Source organism: Pteropus vampyrus, unplaced genomic scaffold (assembly GCF_000151845.1).
Source record: "Pteropus vampyrus isolate Shadow unplaced genomic scaffold, Pvam_2.0 Scaffold173, whole genome shotgun sequence".
In the NCBI taxonomy this organism is placed as follows: Eukaryota; Metazoa; Chordata; class Mammalia; order Chiroptera; family Pteropodidae; genus Pteropus; species Pteropus vampyrus.
Window position 1 is genome coordinate 1,800,419 of NW_011888954.1, and position 21,263 is coordinate 1,821,681.

The 21,263-nt window shown below is 41.8% G+C and overlaps 1 protein-coding gene across 1 annotated transcript in view; it reads right to left on the reverse strand.

Annotated features, from left to right (window-relative positions):
• Window positions 1-21,263, reverse strand: part of ALK (ALK receptor tyrosine kinase) — a 653,478-nt gene that overhangs the window by 441,973 nt on the left and 190,242 nt on the right. The window contains exon 3 of the mRNA XM_011370765.2: window positions 13,642-13,806. Within this exon, the coding sequence (XP_011369067.1) occupies window positions 13,642-13,806 (165 nt within the window). The remainder of the gene's footprint in view (window positions 1-13,641; window positions 13,807-21,263) is intronic.

A 21,263-nucleotide genomic window follows, 5' to 3' on the forward strand; every position in this document is an offset into this window, starting at 1 on the left:
TACTTTAATATTTATTGCAAGGCAGATCTGCTAGCAACTTCGGACTCGACTCCAATTTTCTCCCCTGAAGATTGTTGTTAGTCCTTTTGTTGTTGCTGTTTTGCTTTCTTTCTTTCTTGTTAGTTTGTTTCTTTGTTTAATAACTCAGCTGAGCTATATCTGTGAAATCTGTCTTCTCTGCAGTATGTGATTGCTGCTATCTCTGTTCAGCTTCCCCTTTTTTTTTTTTAATGTTCTTGTTTTGATTTTTTAGCCTAGCATTCTATGGGACATCTGTGTATGGCTTAGTAGTCTATAAATGTTAGACAGAGGATATACTCAAACACCTTGAACCAGTAAGACTCCTGTCTTTTGCCAATAGATCTGTGTGTGGGTACAGGAATGCTTAAATGCTCAAGCGGCCAATCTCTTTCACGTCTCCTCTGCACATACATGCAGTCTTAGGGTTTGCTAGAAGGTTGTGACTAGCTTGGGCCCTTTCCCATCTCTATTAGGAATGTACATAATCTCATTTGTGAGTATGCCTGCCCATGACAGAGCCACAGGTTAGCTGAATTGATCATCACTTTCACTTACGACACTGCTAGAGATATACTTTGCCGCCTCCTCCAAATCAAGTGAGTCCCCTTCAACTGTGGCATAGAAGCTTTTAGTCTTCATGGTGTACCCTAACTTGGCATGACTTTGTGTAGACGGAGTGAGATAGGCAGGAGAAGCACCATATCAGAAGGCCATAGACTCCTACGGGTTTTACCTGATTCTTAGCTAGAATCATAGGGAAGATAGAAGTGCAGCACTTTCTTAAGCACAAATTCTTCTCAGACTGTTATATTCATTTCATCAATTTTCAAGGCACTCGAATGGTTGTTTTTGGTCAATTTTGTCCAGCTTTATAGTTGCTTTTTGGGGAGAGATTTTGCCAATCTCTTTACTTGGCCATAGCTAGAAATCCTGCCTCATCTTACTGCTTTGAAACTCATTAGTCTGAAACATCGATATCCATGTTTCTAAAACTACTGTGAGAATTATATAAGACAACGTGTAATAAGTGCTTGGTAAGAAGTAAGCTCTTGATAAACATTGACAGGGTCATTGTACACAGTAGATGATTTATGCCCTAAACAAATGTGTTGAGTGAGAGGGCAAGGGAGTTGAGATTCAGCTCATACTCTGCTTATCAAGCTATGAATTCTAACATCCATCCAAAGGATGCATCTTTTGCTAATTCCTCCACCCGAAAGAGGAAGTTCTTTTCTAATTCACACAGACATGTCATATATGTCTGGTCCCTGAATACTGGCTCCTGTTGCCTTTCCTCTCTCTCCTTCATCCTAGCTCTTCTTGGTGCAGGCTAAGTCCTTCATCTTGAGCTGGCCCAACATGTTCACACAAAAGTGCCTCATCAATCTCATGCTCTTTGGTTATTTCTCCTCTATTTTCACTTTATTCCCCTCCCCCGCCTTTTCTAGGGTAACTGGGCTCAATGACTTTATTCATGTATTTATGGAAGCATGAATTTTAAAAAAGTTGTGGGGTGCCGCTGCTGCTGCTGGTGGTGGTGGTGGTAGGAGTACTGGGAAGAGTGTTACTAATTAGATTTTCTGCAGGAACTCAATTCTTAAATCCCTCTGAAAGACACAGGACCCCTTCAGGATTCTTCTGTCACTCTGTCTAGATATGTGGTTTCTCTCTGAAGAACACTGATTTACCATCTTGCTTTTAACCTCAGGGATAAAGAAGCCAATTGACTCAGCTCATTTTTCTATTGCACGAGGCTTTTAATTATTTTTTAATGGAGCAGAGGACTTCAAGAATTTGCCTAAGTCTCTTATTTCTCTTGCAAGCAATGTTTCTCAACTTTATCCTTATACACATGTCACTCAAAAGGTCAACAGGTCTGACTTTGTCTTTTTTGGGAGGAGAAGCCTACTTTCAGTCTGTATACCAGCCAATCCTGCTGATCCATCTGCTTCCAGATTTATAGTTGAGCAAGATGCATTTAGATTTTGAAGAGAAAGAGAGAGGTTGGGGAGGGATAAGTAACAGAAGACATGGGGATAGAAGAGATAGGGAAAAGCAAGAGAAAGAAAAAAATAAGAAAAAAAGAATGAAGCACTTGTGTGAGGGCTGGACAATTGTGAATGATCTCTGGAAGACTGCCATGCCAAATGAATTGAGACACCTTCTCCCAAATCCTCATCTTGAAAGTGTTAATTATTTTGGTTGTTTTGTTTTTTTATAGCCTCGATGTTCTCAATCTAACTTATAGTTAAAGACTCTAAATAGGGTATAATCTGTGTTAAAAGTTTGGACATAGGAGGGATCGGGGCAACTGCAGAGCACCCCCACACTTGGCTCCCTAAGTACACACCACTATGAAATGGATACCTTTCAGGTATGAACACAAAAGCACATTGTGTTAATAAATGAAGATAAAAAATTCTTAGGAGAGGGAAAGTATATAATCTAAGGAACGACACTTTAATAATACTTCATATTTGTGCAGCCCAAGCAATTCTGAAGACGAGTGTATTCAACAGGAGTATCCTATGCTTTTGTTGTTGCTGAGGTGAATTTAATGTCTATCTACTTTACCATGAGAAGACCATTCTCATTTTATGTATAAGAAATAAACAATTCCTTATTGCCAGCATATTATTTCAAATATTTCTTCCATTACTTCCAGGCACAGAAATTCTGATCACATCAGAGAAGACAGTTGCCAAAGACAACACAAGTGCAGGTCAGGGAACTCCATAACAGAGACAAAGGACGCTGCTACATTGTGCGTGCAACCCATTTCATTAAAAAGTAAACCCAGCATCCAGCATATTTCCAAAGAACAGCTTCAGTATAAAGCAACTAAGACCCAATATCCAAGAAATATGCATCAATCAAGCATAACTAACAAACAGTACTGAAAATGCTAAAGAAGTGAAAAGAATCAAAATAGATCATAATGCTTTAGATAACAATAACTTGGACTAGCACATAGCCACCCAAGTTAAAGATTCTTACCAATTGTTTAGTGGGGAGAACTAGACATTGAGATCAGAACACCCATGCAATCTTTAGAGCCTGCAATTCCATGTGTAAATGTATGTGGTTACCATCATGGGTGGGGGCTCATGTCATGTAACAAAAGTCTTAAGTTGAGAAATATCCCTAGAAATGTTACGCATGGATACCTGAGCTTAAAAAGCCTCCTGCCTTTTAAGGTCATGATTCTTAAACCAAGACAGACCACAACCCCTTGCTTCAGGCTGGGGTGACCGCTGCCAGACTGGACTACATGTTACTCTACTATGCCATTTCCCTGTTTACAGAGTGCTGTCTGGTGCATTATTTCATTGATTTCTATAATAAGTCAGGTAAGAGAGCCACAGAGGTAGAATGACCCCTAAATCTCTTCAAGTTACATGAAACCAGTCTTTCTCCACTTTGAATGAGTAAAGATTATCTTTCTACTGTATATAGCAGAATTACACTGTATTTCTACTCATTCAAGAGAATTTTACTTCTCTTTGCAAGGTCCTGGGTTTTCTTCCATTCTTTTCAAGCATAAGTTCGGGGAAGTTCATGGCTTTTCTCAGAGCCCATATTTCTTTAAGATATGTCTTATCTGAACCATTTAATATATAGAAATCATATAAAATATATAAATATATATGTGTTTTTATATATTTATATATATATATTAGTGTTATCTGGTGTTTATATATATATAAACAAAGAGAATATGTGATGATATATATAAACACCAGATAACACTAATAAAAGGTTCTTAAGAAGAAGTGAGGAAATCAGGAAGAGTTTTACATACTCTTAGAGATTATCCAATTCTACCCATTCAACTTACCAGTTGAAAAACTGGGCCTAAGGTCACGTGTCAGCCAATGACAGACCCCTACATATTTTTGACCCTTAGCGCAGAGCTCTTTTCATTTCTAAAAGGACAATGCTGGTTAAATTAATCTGATTCTACCTTCTTTCACTGATTACAACATTGGGTAGCCTGGATGGTAAGCTTCCTGCTGTGGTGCTCTAGGTAGCACCCCTCGCCCTGGCCATCTACAAAGAAGGTATAGGTTGGAGTGGTCCTCCCAAGACCCTTCTGAACACAGTGCCCTGACCAGATACCACAGTGGGTATAGTCTGGTTGTGTTATAGAACAGAGAGAGTCTCCCCAGCATCCCTAGCATGTGAACAATGCCCTAAGCTTCTGAAGTACTGCCAGACAATTAATGAAGGTGAGTCTTATGTAGTAGTAGGCCTGGGAAACACTGTGTTTTAGGGAGATTTTGACATAACATCAAGAACATGGTAGCTGGTGTTCAAGATCCAGCTCTGCCACATACTGGCTTTGTAGACTTGAACAATTTATTTCATCTCTCTAATCTCCCATCTCTTGGTCAAGAAATAGTTAATGAATATCTATTATACATGAGACTTATGCCAGTTCCTTGGGACACCACAATGGAAAAAAAAAACAAAACTGAGTTTCCTCTGTCTGAAACTTACTATTTAACTTCAGTTTAATAACCTATAAGTTAGGGACACCGGTAATACCTATCTTGCTATATTGTAATAATCAAATGCGATTGTGGATGGAAAAGTACTTGGCAGTCTGTAGCACTTGCCAGTTTCATTTGGGATAGAGCCCAGGGCCAGAACCCAAGCCATATGAGAGCTCACTGCAGGCCTTGTGCATGAGGCTTCGCCGCCTCCTCCAGCTTCCCTCACACAAGAGCTTCACAGAAACAGCCCTAGGCAGTGCCATGACTTCTTTCCACAGGCAAGGAAGGCTAACCCCAGCTCCATCATCTGAGGCAATGAACCTCTACAGGTCCCTGCCAAGGCTGCCTTCAGTCCTTCTTACCCATGGGGACCACACTCTCAGACACGACTGCTTATTTCTAGCCTCAGCTCCTGCTGCTGCTATTTCTGTTCCATTTCTGATCCGCAAAGATGTATGGCCTGTACCCAGTGGAGGGGGTAGTCTACAGCCTGCTCTCCCAGCAATAACTCATTGAACACCATCTATGATAATTACAAGGAAGTTTTCTATAAGGCCCAGATAGTCCTCTGAGCTCTGTTTTATCTAGGATGGTACCCCAAGAGCATATCACTTTTCCTCCAAACTTGGTGAAGCTAGCTGTATTAGTTTCCTGTTGCTACTGTAACAAATTACCAGAAACTTAGTGGCTTAAAACAACACAAATGTATTATCTTACAGTTCTGGAGGTCAGAAGTCTAAAATGGGTTGGTGGGACTGAATTCCTTCTGGGAAAGATTCTGAGTAGAACCCATTTTCCTGCCTTTTCCAACTTCTAGAAGCTGTCTGCATTCCCTTCCCTCATGGCCTCTTCTTCCATCTTCAATGCCAACAGCTACTGTGCTGCCGCTTTATATGGAACTGTGCCCCTTGGCTTGTAGATGGCCTCTTGACTCAGATTTTAATCTGCAGTACCCTGCATTCAGTAGGGGCTTACAGTTGTTGGTTTAATGAAGAAATATACATTCCAAAGAATAAAATTAAAAATTGATACAAACCACTGCATCGTTAAATGATCTTCCAATCTCTGTGTCTCTCTGACCTCTGTTTCCATCATCACATATTCTCTGACTCTGACTCTCTTGCTTCTCTCTTCCATTTATTTAGACCCCTATGATTTCATTGGGCCCACCTAGACAATCCAGGATAATCTCATCTGAAAAATCCCTTTGCCATCTAAGGTAACATATTCGCAGGTTCTGGGAATTAGGACTTCTTTGGGTGGCCATCATTTTATCTTCCACACTAGCCCATAACATTATGATGTGAAATCTCCCTCAGGCTCCCTAGCCTCAAGAAGCTAACCTGACAAACTCATTTATGCTAATGGGTGCAGGAGCTCCTCTTTCTCCTCCAGGGTTCCACATAGGTTTCTAGGGGCAATGCTCTCATCTTGAAGCTGTGGTCCAAAGAGTGACCTGAGCCATGGGGCTATCAGGCTTCCAGAAGCCATAGCCAAACCTGGGGTGATGGGTATCTCTCCTGACGCTGATGGGGATTTCTGTTGTCCACAGATTTTGCGCCAGATACATGGTTATCCTTTGCAATGGATAGGCCTAATCCCAGTCTTATATCAGAGCAGGAAATAGCTTTAGTGCCAATCTAGTCTAAGATATCTACCTTACAGATGAGGAACCCAAGGCCCAGAGAAGTACGTGTCACTCTTATGGCAGAGCTGAGATGAGAGCCCAGGCTCCTTCTATCTCCAGCACGTGTCCTTCTTTCCTTACTCTACATGCTTATGCCTCCCCCGTGGGCAAGGTTGTTAAGCTCAGCTGGTGTTCACCAAATAACTATAATCCATTCTCCCTCCTCCAGTTGAAAGCTACCCTTAGAAGGCAGAGGTGACATCCTGGGAGAGCCTCATCCTAATGGGGAGGAGCACAATACTTCACCAGACACCCCGCTCCTGAGGCAAGCACGCTGGCTCATTTAAGTCAAGTCCCTCTCTGGAGCTCAAACTCCAGCTGCCAGGTTGGCACCAGAATCTCATTAGGATGACAGATTCACAAGTCACAGCTTGTTAAAGGGATTGCTTAAGGGTAGAGATCTAAGGCCCAGTGACCTCATTGCTTGGGAGACGAAGGACACATTTCTACAAACAGAACCGAAGAACTAATGTGGCCTCTATAGTGAGTTCCAGAAGAAGGACAAGGATAAGAGACTACAAATCTCCCTGGTAACCTCGGTATGATGAGAAGCCATACTCAAATGAAAGGCATGACCAGCCAGAACCCTTCTGATATAGGGCAAAAATTGAATTTAAATAGGACTCATTTATGTCACTCCTGCTTATATTCTGCACTTGGTCCCTGGGTACATTCCTGAGCCTGCTGAATATGTGGTTTCCACAGTTACCTGTTCCAACCTTTCAAGGATAAGGTGAGCAGGAAGAGGTTGGGGTGAGGGTACTCTGGATTTGTGAGCCCATGTGAACTGCCAGTGCCCTGTACCTTACCCAGACAGACAAGAAAGCAATCTGACTGTCTGTCTGCCTGTCTATCTCATCCCAGCCAATAGTCCTGGCTTTTTCGGGTGGTTGTTGTGGCAGAAAGTAGTTAACATGTTCTTTCCCCAAAAATGTCTAAAATAATTTACTAGAATATCAAATGAGAATTTTTGATCCCCCAGTATGAAAAAAAAGTAACATGTTTTATCTTATTATAAAACTAATGCATATTCATGGACTCAAATTTAGAAAATACCAAAAGCAAAAGAAGAAAATAAAAATCACTGATAATTCAGTCTTCTAGAAATAACTTCTGCCACTATGTTTGTATATTTCCTTTGAAATTTTTTTATGTACATATATAGTTTTTTTTAATAAAACATGTTATACACATAGTTTAACTTATTTTTAATCTAATAATAGGCCTTGAGTACTTTCTCATATTATTAAATATATTTACATAACACAAACATAATGGTTGCATAATATTTTAGGTATATTATATTTTAATTAATTCCTCATTGTTTGAGCACTTAAATTATTTCTAGTTTTCACCATCATAAACTGTACAACCAAGATAGTTTTTTAGATAAGCCAGTAGGAGATACCTGATTGCAACCCTGTACCTTAGGTCTGTCAGTTGAAATGGAAAGAAGAATTTACATAGAGAAAGGTATCTTTTGATTCTTGAGTGTGAGTTAGCATTGTTAGTAGCATCCCCAGAGTGATTTTCTTTCCTCTTCAAATCATGTAGATTCTGAGAAAAGAAACCACAAGGGCTAGACCTGTGAGGCCTCCTTGGTGGAAGAGTGCCTGGCTAGCACAGCCCAGGTGATGGAAGGTGAGTACGCAAAGAGAAACCTGCCTAGAAGGCTCCTTAAAGGACTTGAAAAAGGACAGAGACATCAGTGACCCTAGGGCCAGGATGAGATGCCTTAGTGAACCTGGAAGTCCTATCCCATTTATATAGAACAGATGTCCTACAGTAGTCTCCAAAGTGTGTCCAAGATTATATTTATTTTTATATAAAGAAGTAAGAAAGAAATTAAGCTTTACTAATAGTATTATACAGTTAGGGACAAACGCATGCTTATAACTGAGGAAGATATACATAGTAGAGGTACATGCTCAAAAATATTTTACTGATGGGGCATACAACAAAATAAAGTTTAGAGACCGAAGCCTTAAAACAGAAACTTCACAGCAGATACAGTGAGCAAGTCAGGACAGGAGCTTTCAGGGCTGGAGCCTAAGAACACCTGGCATGGAGAGTGCTGGTTTGGATCATCGAATCATCCCGTTTGAAACAAATGAAAAGAACAGAACATTGTTTTCTCTCTCGGGTGTGTGTGTGTGTGTGTGTGTGTGTGTGTGTGTGTGTGTGTGTGTGTGTAACCCACTCATATGTAGGTGTATCAATGACTGAAGAGGCTAATTTATGAGGTCCCAGTCAATGAGCCAATAAAGTCTGAGGGTAAAAATGGGTGGTAATGATAAGTTTCTGGAGGAAGGAGGACATACTGGGCAGACCTTCATCCTCTAGTTGCCTATCAATACCCCAAAGGGTCGAGGGTCAGAGCACAAGACTGAGGCCAGTCTGTCATCCAGCTGCAGCCTCCAGTGACTGCAGGTGCTAAGGTGGCTGTGCCCTAAGAGAAACTTTTCATCAAGGATGCACCTGCAGCTCCAAAGGTGGCCCAGGTTCCAGCTACCCTTGGGATGGAGTCTATTTGAGAGGTATTCAGGGGCTCTTTTAAGAATATTGCAAACCCTTGGGGTGGGGGAAAGAATTGAAGGAAGGATGAGAAATGCTGGTACTAAGCTGGATTCCCCTAAACCTGCCTCACCTAACTTCCTGAAGGGTTTGAGAACCCACAGCCCACAGATACAGAGAGAGAGACACAGGATCCATATGTCAACTTATATCCAAAGAGAGAACAATCAAGATGGAGTTGGTAAAATAGTGGTCCCCAAAAGATACATCCGAGTCCTAGTTTCTGGCACCAGTGAAGGTGACCTTATTTGGAAGCAAGGTCTTTGCAAATACAAATAAGGATCTTGGGATAAGATCATGTTATATTTAAGGTAGGCCCCAAATCCAGTGACATGTATCCCTGTCATAGATTTCAGACACAAAGACACAGGAAAATGCCATGTAAGATGAGGCAGAGATTGAAGTGAAGCATCTACAAGTCAAGGAATACCACAGATTACCAGCAATCACAAGAAGCCAGGAAAAATAATGGAATGAATTCTTTTACAGTTTCCAGAAGGTACCAAACCTTCCAAAATCTTAATTTTGGACTGCCAGCTTCCAGAAGTTGAAGAGAATAAATTTCTGTTGTTTTAAGCCACCCAGTGTATATTCATTTGTTAAAGCAGCTACAAGAAACTAACACACAAAGGTACAACAGGAGTGGACGGAAAGGCTGGATGACCCCATTCTGGCATTGCAGTATCATAGTCATCTGTGGCAGCATTCGAGAGCTCCAAGACAGTATTTCTCAACCTTTTGAAAAGTAAGTCATCCTGATGAACAGAAGAATCTCAGTAGCAGAGTTTTCTGTCCAGGCCTGCCATCAAAAACAAACTAGAGAACTGATGCTCTGGAAGAGAGTAGAGTTGATGCAGGAAGAATGTCAGCCTCTCCCAGCTGAGGCTACTCCCATTCTTCCCACGTGTGCATATGAGTGGGGGGTTGAGGAGGGGCTTTGAGGAAGGGCTACTAATACATTTTCCATTTTAAAGCTAGGGGTTCATGCTAGAGATAAAAATCTTGTCTTGCTGGAGACGAAAAATATGTGCCTTTGACTACATTCCAAAACACCGGAAGTCGTAGACATCAACCATGCCCCTAGGACTTCGTAAAAATCATATAATGCCTCAACCTGATGATTCGACAAGATTTTATTAATTTATTATATTGTGTTCCATTAAGATCATCACTTTTTATTATCTTGCTGCTCTGAATTGTATCTCCCTTATTATTCTCATCTACAGGGTCCATAAATTAAAATCATTCAGAATTTATACTCTTACAGTTCATTATCCATGATTGGTATGATCTCCCTGCTTTTTTCTGGCCATTTTATATCCCCTGACAAGAAATATTGTAATAGAGTCTAAATACCATCCAACCAATAAATGTTGAATTAAAAAAAAAAACTTCTGGTGACTATGCTAGCCTAAAGGGCACCAATCACTCCTTCTTATGTCCACTACCAGCATCTTTTCTGCCAAAATGACTGAGAAAGTGAGATTCTGAAGAGTTGGGAGTTAAAACTGGAATGTGGGTCCTTGCTTTGCCACTGTGCAGACTGGGCATGTCATTTTCTCTCCCTCCACCTTCATCTCTTTCTCTGAAGGTCAAGGGACATTAGGATACATCATCAGCCTGCTTCATGAGGAGCAATCCTACTTCAGGAAATAAGTAGTGATGTAATTAGTTGACTCAAAAAGCAATGAATGGCCCATTACTGGAAGTTCGGAACACCTCTCAGTGACATTTCAGAAGTGTCCCTATAAAGGCTGAGAGACTGGACCCTTGTTTCTGAGGATGATCAAGGCTTTGTGAGTATAGTTTCCCCTGTTAAAGTGGACTTGATAAGGTGTATCCACAGTGGCTTTTGTCATGGTTATTCATATCATCAACCTTAGTGATGTGACATACTAACATGTTGGGAAGAGTACCTATTTTTCAGAGATGGAAGTTGGCAATAATTACTGAAAAATGGATATCCCAATTTTGACTAATTCATCTATTGAGAGCAGGTTCACATTCAATACACGTCCTGACTCAGCTTTATGAAGACATAAAGACATCAATATATTTCCATACTTGGGAACACTGAGAAGTGAGTGTCCTGCCCTCCATTCCTTCTTCCTTTTTTTTCTCACAGTTCTCAGTGTAACATGCAGATGCCAGAAATCACAAAATAGAGGATGAAGGAGAAGAGATAGACAGAGAGTGGCAATGCACAATCTATTGGCATGGTTGTTAAAATGGTTTAAAAATGTAAAAAGCCCTGATTTTCAAAGTTATGAAGTCTGACTCCACAAAGCCTGTGGACGGTTGACACTTGTCCCTTTCTTCTGATCTCACTGAACTGCGATCACAGTTCAATAGTTATCAAATTAAAAGCCCCTACAATGATGAAAATGCATGTACGTGCCAGGACTATTTGCAGAGGTTGGGAACTGGGATCCAGAGATGTCCCTAGGGGTGGCTGAATGGGAATAAGTCTGAAAGAGGGTTCACATCAATAGTACAACAAACCTATCTATGCCTAAGAATCCTCTGAGACATTTATAAAAACATAAAATAAAATAGAGTCCCATGGAAAATGAAGCTGCAATAAGATACTGCATTTCATCTACTACATGAACAAAAATGACAAAGGCTGACAATCCAGTGAGGAGGCACTGGCGAAGATGCACAATCGTGGGGCGGAATACTAATATACCACTAATGGGGGTGTAACTTGTTGCCATCGCTTTTGGAAAATAAACTGGCATTATCTATTAAAATGGAGGCTGTACTCCGTGACCCAGCAATCCCATTTCTAGTCCTATGTGCTAGGAAAACTCTTAGACATGCACAAACACCGAGGCACATACAAAAACGCTTAGATTAGTGTTGTTGATAACAGTAAAACCCTGGAAACAACCCAAATATCTAATGATAGTAGAAGAGATAAATTGTGGTATTTTTATGTAATGGATTTAAAACCAAATGAGCCACAGCTATGTGCATCAAAATGGATAGACAAATCACAAAACAACAGTACTATTCCATTTATATAAGTTTTCAAATCTAGTCAATACGCTGCTTGGCGCTACATACATAATTGGTAAGGCCATAAACAAGAGCAAATGAATGATTAACACAAAATACAAGATAGTGGTTACCTCTGAGAGGAGGAAGAGATTTTTGATCTAGGTTAGGGACAGAACAGGTTGTAAAGGAATGGACAACATTCGAATACTTACACTTGGTGGTGAGAACGCAGTGTTGATTTTATTGTAATCTTTAATTCATGCTCATGTTATATCTATTTTTTTGCACATGCTAAATTTTATAAAAAATTTTAAAAACATACAGATTTCTGGGCTTCATCTCAGATCTACTGAATCAAAATCTCAGGGTGTGGGGCCCATGCAGTATTTTTTTAAAGTTCTCCAGGTGATGTGGATACACTATTGGGTCATAAGCTGCTCACCTACACACACACACACACACACACACACACACACACACACACACACACGCTCGACAATATACATCAGTATCTAGGTTAAAGCAGCTTAAAATAAATCAAGGTCAAGCAATTTCAAGAGTCATATAAAAAGAAAAGGTCAGCCTGGGAGAGTGTGTAGAAATGAAAGGTCTCTCACAGTTCAGAGTTCAAGGCTGATATAAAAGCCTGAGAGCATTAGTTACTTTTTTTGCCACCTCTAACCACCCCCATGAGCTTACCTGAGCCCCATCCTTGTTAGATTCCCAATAATGGGAGCCAGAGATAATCGCCCCCAAGAAATGGGCCCAGGGCAGTCTCTTGCCATAACTTTTGCTACAAAGACAGAAACACGGTGTAGTAGAAAGTACCCTCGTCACAGCAGACAGCTAGACGTGGACCCACATGTGCAAGCTGTGTGATATTTAGCAAGTCATTTCCCTTCTCTGAGCCCTAGCTTTCTCATCTTTGCTGGCTCCCTCATAAAACTGGAATTCAGTGAGACGGTGTGGGTGGAAGTGCTTTGTAAACTGAAAGTACTACTCTGAATGTCCAGTCAGTCCATTACCATGTCAGTCATTATTTCTTCCTCAAAGCCAGAAACATAGGCTGTCAGTTCTGGGTCAGCAGTCTTCTGGGTCCAAGGAATCAGGAATGCTAAGATTTGTCTCAGAGAGACCTGAAAGCAGAAGTAGGGCTTATTGCCTCTACATCTCTCTCTAAAATCTCAGCAAATATTAAACAAGCTCCTCTTACTTATCCAGAGCTTACCTTTCCTAGTCCCTGTAATTCAGAAAAGGATGTCCACAAACACATCAGGACTACTGAAAGCACACTGCAAAGCACCCTGTAGCCTGAATATTCATTAATGGTTTTGAAACTAAAATTTAACCCCATTACACAATACCTTCCAAATTAGGACTGCCAGATTTAACAAATAAAAATACGGAATACTCAATTACATTTGATTTTTTTTAGTATAATTGGAATAATTTTTTTTAAAGTATAAGTATGTCCCAACTATTGCATGAGACATACTTATACTAAAAAAATCAAGCTCAAGTTTAACTGGGTGTCTTGTATTTAATCTGGCAACTCTATTCCAAATGGACAAACAGATCGGTACTTTCTCCTACATCTTATACTAGGAAATCTGCATGAAAGAGAGTTGTGAAATCCTATTTCCCTTGTTTGGCAAGAGAATAAAGGGTCGGATTGATCTAGAAATTGGACTTGCATGGTCCAAGAAGATATAGAGAGGCACAGATATTAAATATTAAAAGCAGATTTTAAAGAAAGCAAGACTGAACAATGATGGGGAAGTCTTAAATTCCAAACAGAAAGCAACATCCCAGCCCTGTCCTGGCCCATCCAGGACACTTTGGAGAGGCAGCTGCCCTTACCTCTGGGTATCTCCTTGGAATGCTCTGCCTCAGGCCCATCCAACAGGTCCATCTTGGAGGCCTCCTCGGAGGGGACACGGCGCCAGGACCAGCTCTGGTTTCCAAGGTCATGCAGTGGAGGGGAATACTCCAGCTCACAGGGGAAGTCAAAGCTACACTCCAGACCTGCAACGACAGCCAATGGTCAGTGGAGCAAACTGTCTCCCAAACGTGACCTTCTAGCACCACTCCGCAATTCTAGGAAGTTGGCCTTCACCTTATCCAAACCTTCACCCTATCCAGGCACGGTAAATTATCAACTCCACAGGTGAAAAGGGAACTAGGAGAGAAAAAGGTGTGCTTTGTATAACTTAGATTATGGGAGGCGTCCTTAGAGAAGGAAGGTTAAAAAAGGAACTAACAGGTTGGACCATGAGAAGCTCTACATCCTGTGAAGTTATCTGATGATATGGAGAGGACCTGAGGTCAAGTGGCAAGAGCCTGCTTTGCAACCAGTTAGGTCTGAATCTAAGTCTGGCTATGCCATTTACCAGTTGAGTGACTCAAAGCAAGAAAACTAAACTCTCTGGCTTCAATTATCCACACTTGTACACTAGAGATGATAATACCTACTTCTAGAGTTTGCTGTAAGAGCTGTTAGGATAATGCATTATTTGCATACATGAGCCTAGTCAATTGCTGATGCTCAGGAAAAATCCTCGTCAGGTCCTGCCCTACTTAAGAAGTCCAAAGGGAACTCAAGTCTTGCAACTCTGTTTGCCAGCCCTATTATCAACCTCCTTCCAGAGAAGATGGTCAAGGCTATGCCAGCTAATCCAGGTTTATTCTCTGTTGGAGAAGGAATAGGGAACATCACTGGGTAAGGAGAGAGTAAGGAGGGAAGGAAGAGGCTATGCCCTAAGATGTTTTATATTTTTCTGGGCTTCTTTGTTGGAAAATCATTTCCTTGTGCCCAAAATCATTCCACGTTTGCCTTACCTTTAGGATATACTCACCTTCTCTTACCTCTTCCTTATTCATTGCATATTACCCAAAGTGGATGAAATACTTTGTACCTGGTAGGTTCTCAATGCTTGCAGATGGAACAATAGAAAATATGCCAAAATGCAAATTATTCATCCACCTTTTACTTCATCATCTCCTCTCACCAATGGAGATGTGAAGAAAGAAGAATAAGATAAAAAGAACTATTGGATTGGGACTTCGGGGGAATTTGCCAGTCTCCTCTCATGTGGGGAACTTGGTGTCCTCATCAGCAAAACAAGGGGTTTCAACTAGATGATTCTCTTCTAAGTACCCAGTAAAACCTGGATTCCAGGTCCAGCTCTGTCACTGATTTGTTGGCTACATTAAATAAACCACTTAACTTCGCTGGGCCCTAAGTCCTTAAAATGAGACTGAAACTAGTTGTTTTCTACAGCTCCATACTGACTGGACTTTTTAAGATTCCAAAGTCTTTGCTCTCAGAAGGGTTATAGCTAATTGGATAAATCAGTCTGTGTCGTGGTGCTAATGGGGGCTAACTCCCAATTATCATTGTGCATTTTAACAGCTGCTTCTGGGGCTCCTACTATCTCGATCTAGTGCTGAGAAATTCAGAATGCAGAAGTGGGGTCCACTCTAGTGCAGGCAGCCGGTCACTGGGTTGCCCTTTAGTCCCACCTGTAGGCAGCTGGCCCTGCGCTGGAGTGGGAATAAAATAATTCTCATTGACACTAGCCAAACTAAATCTAAGAGAAGAAAGAAAAAAGAATCCTTCAATTAACACTTCTATTAAATATCTTTCTGCTTCTTGTCCAGCAGAGATTTATGTATCAGCTGCTCTCCAGGAGCTGCCATTCTTCTGGTCCTAAGGTTAATACCAATCACCTTTTCACGATTCAGACAATTCACCTTTATAATGGCAAGCTGAAACAGGCAGAGCTAGTCTTGTTTGAGTTGACATGACACTGCTGCCTACATATTTTATCAGCCTTGAAGCCTTTCTACTTGCTCTGAGGGCTGAACTGCTCCTATGAATCGGTATCCATGAATTGTGGGCTGCTTTAGTCTTAATAACTTTCTTGCCAGGTGCTTGGTTCTGATAGCAGAATGCAAGGAGAAAACCTAACATTTTGTACTCTGTAGTACAAAAATTATACTTACAAATGAAAGATGTAGCCGCTAAACCTGGCTCTTCTGAGAAGAGTCAAAAAGGCCCATCAACATTAGTTACTGATTGAGTCAAAGATGGGAGAGAAAGCTGCTGGCCACCCCCAACCCACATCGACAACTATTGGTACCTTTCCCAAAGCTTCAACTTCTGTTTTGATTTTTCTCCTCCAATTAAAGTCATTCTATTTCTATTTGGGACAGAGGTATGGCACGTAAGCTCAGATACTGCCTGGCAAATGTGCCCTGTGTGCATATTAGACAAACAGACAACAAAATGTACAATCCCAGTATCAGACATCATCAGTCCTAGGATCTTTGAACTCTGGAGAGTCTGATAATCCAGTGTGTTTGGACCAGGCCCTGCCTAGTGAAATAGGCTGGGCAGATACTGCGATTATCAAATAGTTTCATTTTAATTTTTTTTGCTTTAAGAAAGCCTTCCTTTAGCTGTCAAAGCTGTACCCTGGTTTTAAATAGGAATGGAATTAACATTACTGCTCATTTTGGATGAAACTGAAGTGGGCTTTTCTACATTCTGATTTAATTCCTCCTAAACCATTGAGACAGGTTTCTTTCTCCTGAGCTAGCCTCAGTGCTTTTTGAGCAATAATACCTGGGATGTGACTTTTTGAAAAACACCAGGTTAAGTCTCATTTTCCTTGGGTCTTTTCTGGGGTTCTACATTTGGGGTACTTCTTGAATCTCTCTTCATCCTCCTCTGACTTAGTCCGTTTGAGACAGGGGCTGTGTGGTCTATTTTACAGATGGAACTCAGAGGGATCAAGGGCTTCGGTGAAGTGTTCAGCCAGCCATAAGTAACCCAAGGGCAGAGGCAGGGCCACACCCAATGGAAGGAGTGGGGCATAGCATTCACCGAGTCCCAGCTATCTGCCAGAGGTTATGCTAGGTATTTGCTTATGTCGCTGGATTTAATCTGCAGAAGAACATTGAGAAGTGGATGACATCCTTTCTCTACAATGAGGAAACAGAGGCTCTGAAAGTTTATTCTACTTGTCCAAAGATCAAAAGATTATCCTGAGGCAGAACCAGAATGTGACCCAGGGCTGGAAAATGATGAAGATCCAGGTGATTTTCATCACACCACAGCTTCCAAGTCTCGATCCACTATTATATTTTGGTTATTAGACCCAATGTCTGCATTCCCTTCAGATCTGCAAAGCTTTCTCCACTATCCTAAGGGAACAGATCAATATTTCCTCTGTGTCAGGCCCATTTTGCAAATTGGCTGTGACCTTCGGAAGGATCCAGAGATCTCAATCTTACTTTATGTACCTGTTAGGACTCAGGAGAATCTAATCACTGAAAAATGCAATATGAAAAAGATACAGTTTCCAGAACCTACTGATCACAGTTGAAAACATTACTGCCTACTGTCACTCCCATCATGGGAGAAAGGTAAGGTGACAGAATCTGCTGGGAACAGTTCAGCTGAAGAGAAGAGTGTCAAATGCTATGACGGGAAAGGTCTTGGCAGAACACTGAGATGGTGCCAGGCTCGGTCCTGCAAACAGCAGCTGAGGGACCTCGGCAGGTCTACTTCCTTCGCTGTCGGCTTTTCTGCATTTGAAAAATGAAGTAAATGGAGCATACACCCTCTACATGCCCTCCACCTATGAAGGGCACTGATTTTATAGGGCTCATTCTGGACCAACACAACCAAACCTACAGACTGTCAGTCACTTTCACTCTGCCTTCCTCTAAATGAGGGCCTGCTGCCATCCCTAGAAGCAGATTCTCCATGGAAGGAATGTGCATCACACTCAATGGGGACTCAGTTTACTTCAAGATCCTCAAAGAATTAAATATAAAAGTTCAGATAAGTTTTATAGATGACTGTTCCAGAATGAGTATGAGTGAGTGTGTGTGTGTGTGTGTTTTCATGCATTTTTATCAGTTTGTACCTATATTCTGAAACTCTCTAAGTTATGAGTCACATTTCAAAAACTGAAGCCATTCAGGAGAATGTTATGATAATTGATCAGAAAAACCCTGTGGTAACTCTGCCCAGAGAGATGCCCGGTTCCCTTATCAAACACCCTTGGCTGTAAAGGGGCTGGCAGTGACCACACTGACACTGAGTCTGAGAGTGGAAATCTAGCCTCTAGGAATATGTGAGATGACTGAAACACTCATGCCCATGGCCGGTGCCTAGCAAGACAGCATCAGCTACTTGAGCAGAGATGGGGGCCTTCCCAAACTGAGCCACATGAGGGAGATTGCATGGAAGTTCCAGACACTGTCCACAACGCCATAGAACGGTACTAGGGAGATGTGGTGTACTCAGGACCGGAAGGCAGACTTAGAAAACCCAACAGTTCTCCTTTGTTTTTAGACTGACCTCAGGCTCCAAAAAAACCCCTTGGATCAAGGTCTTTTGTGCCTTCCTGGAAATTCGGAGACCTCTCACTAGTTTTCTCAGTCACCTTAGTCAATTTCAAGTTAGGGGACAAGCAACCTCATTTAGTTTTTAAGACTTTTTCAAAGGCTGGTCAGTTTTCAAATGACCACAAGGTGGCAGGGGCCTTGAGAGCAGCTGCCCTGGGGCAGGTACACAGGAACCCACTGGTTAATGTCACTTAATCTTGGCCCATTATGAGGCTTGGATGCAAATACTGCAGAATGAAAAGCAGAATCATAAAAAAAAAAAAAAAAAAGAGAGAAGAAAGCCATGTTTACCAATCCCATAATACTTCACCCTTCCTCATTTTGTCTCTCATTAAGAGTGTTTCAAAAGTCAAGCTTGGGGTCAGACTTAAGTTCTTGGCTCTGGCAGCACTGGGTGTGTGTTTATAGACAGTCCCAAGTCCCAAGGGGAGGACCTCCATGAAGGTCTTGGGAAGTGTTTTCATAACTGATAACATTTACTGAGGGCTTTCTGTGGTCAGATGCTATACCAGGCACCCTACATCATTATCTTATTTTACCCTTATGAATTAAGCAGGAATCTTATCCCATTCAACAGAGGAAGCCACTGGGGCTTAGAGAAGTGAAGTCACATTTGAGGTTACTAAGATAGAAAGTGACTGAGGAGACTCACTGACCTGCTTCCTCCCTGGGAACCCTGAGGCATTGTATCTCACAAACAAGTAAATGTGAATTGAAAAGGCAGCAGAAATAACTGCCATCATCATTCAGAGCCACAGACACCAATATGGGTTGAGACCTGCAGTGAGGCAGGACAAGAACTGGTCCCATGGAGGGACAAGGAGGACCAAATTGGAGGCAGGACAGAAGCCAGAGCACCTTAGCTGTCCTTGAAGGACCTGATGCCATCTTTATAAAGTTGGCCCTGGGATGCCCTAGGTGAGGACTGAGTCAGGCACACATTTCCAAGATCCAAGCCTTAACCCCGGTGTGTATGTGACCCAGGAAGCCAAGGCTACACGTGCAGTAAGGCCCAGGGCTAAAGTTCCCATCCAGGTTTCCTGACATCTTCCAGGATATCTGCTGTGTTTCTGGGGTAAGGTTAAGGGTCCCAGTTGAGAAACAAGATGGGGTGGGGGCGAGGTTTCCATGGCCATCAGGGGCCCATGAAAGAGTTTATGCAACTGGATACCTGGCCATAGGATCTGTATCTGAAAAGAGAGAATGATCAGGTTTGCTGCTAGTTTAAAATATGACATGATTGTGATTTTGTCTTGGGATTATTTTCCTGTCTCTAGCTATCCTGACCTGATGTTTAACTGCCACGATGCAGATGGCCTTGACATGGGGCCTGACACTCCTTACTCATTGAATGGTTGTCTCTTTGGTTCCACCCAGCCCCACAACTGTTTCCTGTGTGTCTATGCCCATATGTGTTATTCGTTAAGTGACCTTAATATCATCATGATTCTTTCTCAAGAACAGAACACAAAACCTATAATTTGACTCCTGCCACCTGTCAGCTGCATAATATGGGGGACTCTCCCTCTGTGAACCTGAACCTTGGTCATCTCAGTGATAAGACTAACTCCCTAAAACTGCTGGGAGGACTCAGTGAGATGATGCATGTGCTTGCAATGGAGAAATTCCCAGCATATATTAGCTGATTCAGAATTTACACACTCATGCCCTTTGTGAACAGTTTCTTGTTTGTCATGAGAAACAGTATTTATGTTGAGCATTCCAACCAATGACAGAGGATCATTCCCATAGTATTTTGTTATACCATGGGAAGGTTGGCATGTTTGCCTTTAGTGATATTCAGAGTCAGAGGCTGTTAGAACTTGAAATGATATCTGAGGTCAACCCATTGGATAGCTGGGGGAAAAAAGACAAGACTCAGGCAAGGAAAAAGACCCGCCCAGGTCATGTGGCTGGTCAGAGTCCCTTGCACACAGCGTGGAAGGCATCCCCCCTGGCTGTGAATGCCTTTCCAAAAGCCAGGCAGCATCAAGCCTGGGCCAGACTGAATGTTAGAGTTCCCAGGTCACCACCGGCTTTTACTTCCTCAGCCTCAGTTTACCGGCACATTTAAGCTGAGGCTGAATTGCTTCATGGATGGCATATATAAATGCCAATGTATTCCTGACAAGCCTGATTTGTGTATTCAACAAAGAACCACATGAAATGTCATGCACATGTGGCAATTCTCTTACAGATGGCCTTTAGAGGTCTTACAAAATAACTTTATATTTGAAGCTACAGTTCAGTAATGGCAGGAAGCTTAGACTTTGTCAAACCCTGTTGGAATTCCTTACTCAATCTTTGCTTTTTTTGATGTGCTGATCAAGCTTCTCTTTGGAAGTGAAGTCACACGAGACCTTGGGTAAGAGCTGGATTTAGCCCTAGCTCTTGGTATGACTTCAAGCAAATCATTTAACAACTCTAGGCCTGTTTCCTCATTGAAAAATGAAGTGGTAAAATAAAATGATTCTCAGGCCTCTGCCACCTCTATCATTCTAAGAGCAATTTTACCTTTTGGGAAGATGGCCAAAACAAGTTCTCTAACTTGGCTCTAGCCAATTGGTCAGCAGAATCCCAAAAGTCCTGACTTCCAGCCCAGGCACAGATGATCAGGGGCTTCTACTCTCCACTTTCTAGGTTATCTCCTAAAGGGGCACTTAATCTACCAGTTACCTTTGATATTAATCTACCAGCTACCATCAACATCTGGTTACTCACTTTGAAAAACTAACTACCGAATCTGGCCCCAGCCTGCCCCCTCCCACTATCCATTTGTCATGGGGCCCTAGAACTGAAATTATTCACTTCCTTCCCACCAGTTTGCTCCCTAGAACGTGTCTGGGAACCAATCGCCCAGTTCAAGACATCTGTTTAGCTCACTTATAATCGAGCTGCAGTGAAGAAGGGCCAAGCCTCATATAATCAATCAATTACATAAATGAAGCCCTGGAAGGCAGACAGTCTGAGAAGAAGGTGTGTAGCTTGCATGCCCACAATGGTGGGAGATCAGCACCAAAAGCTCAATTCTCATTTCTCTTATCTGCGGCCATTTTACAGAA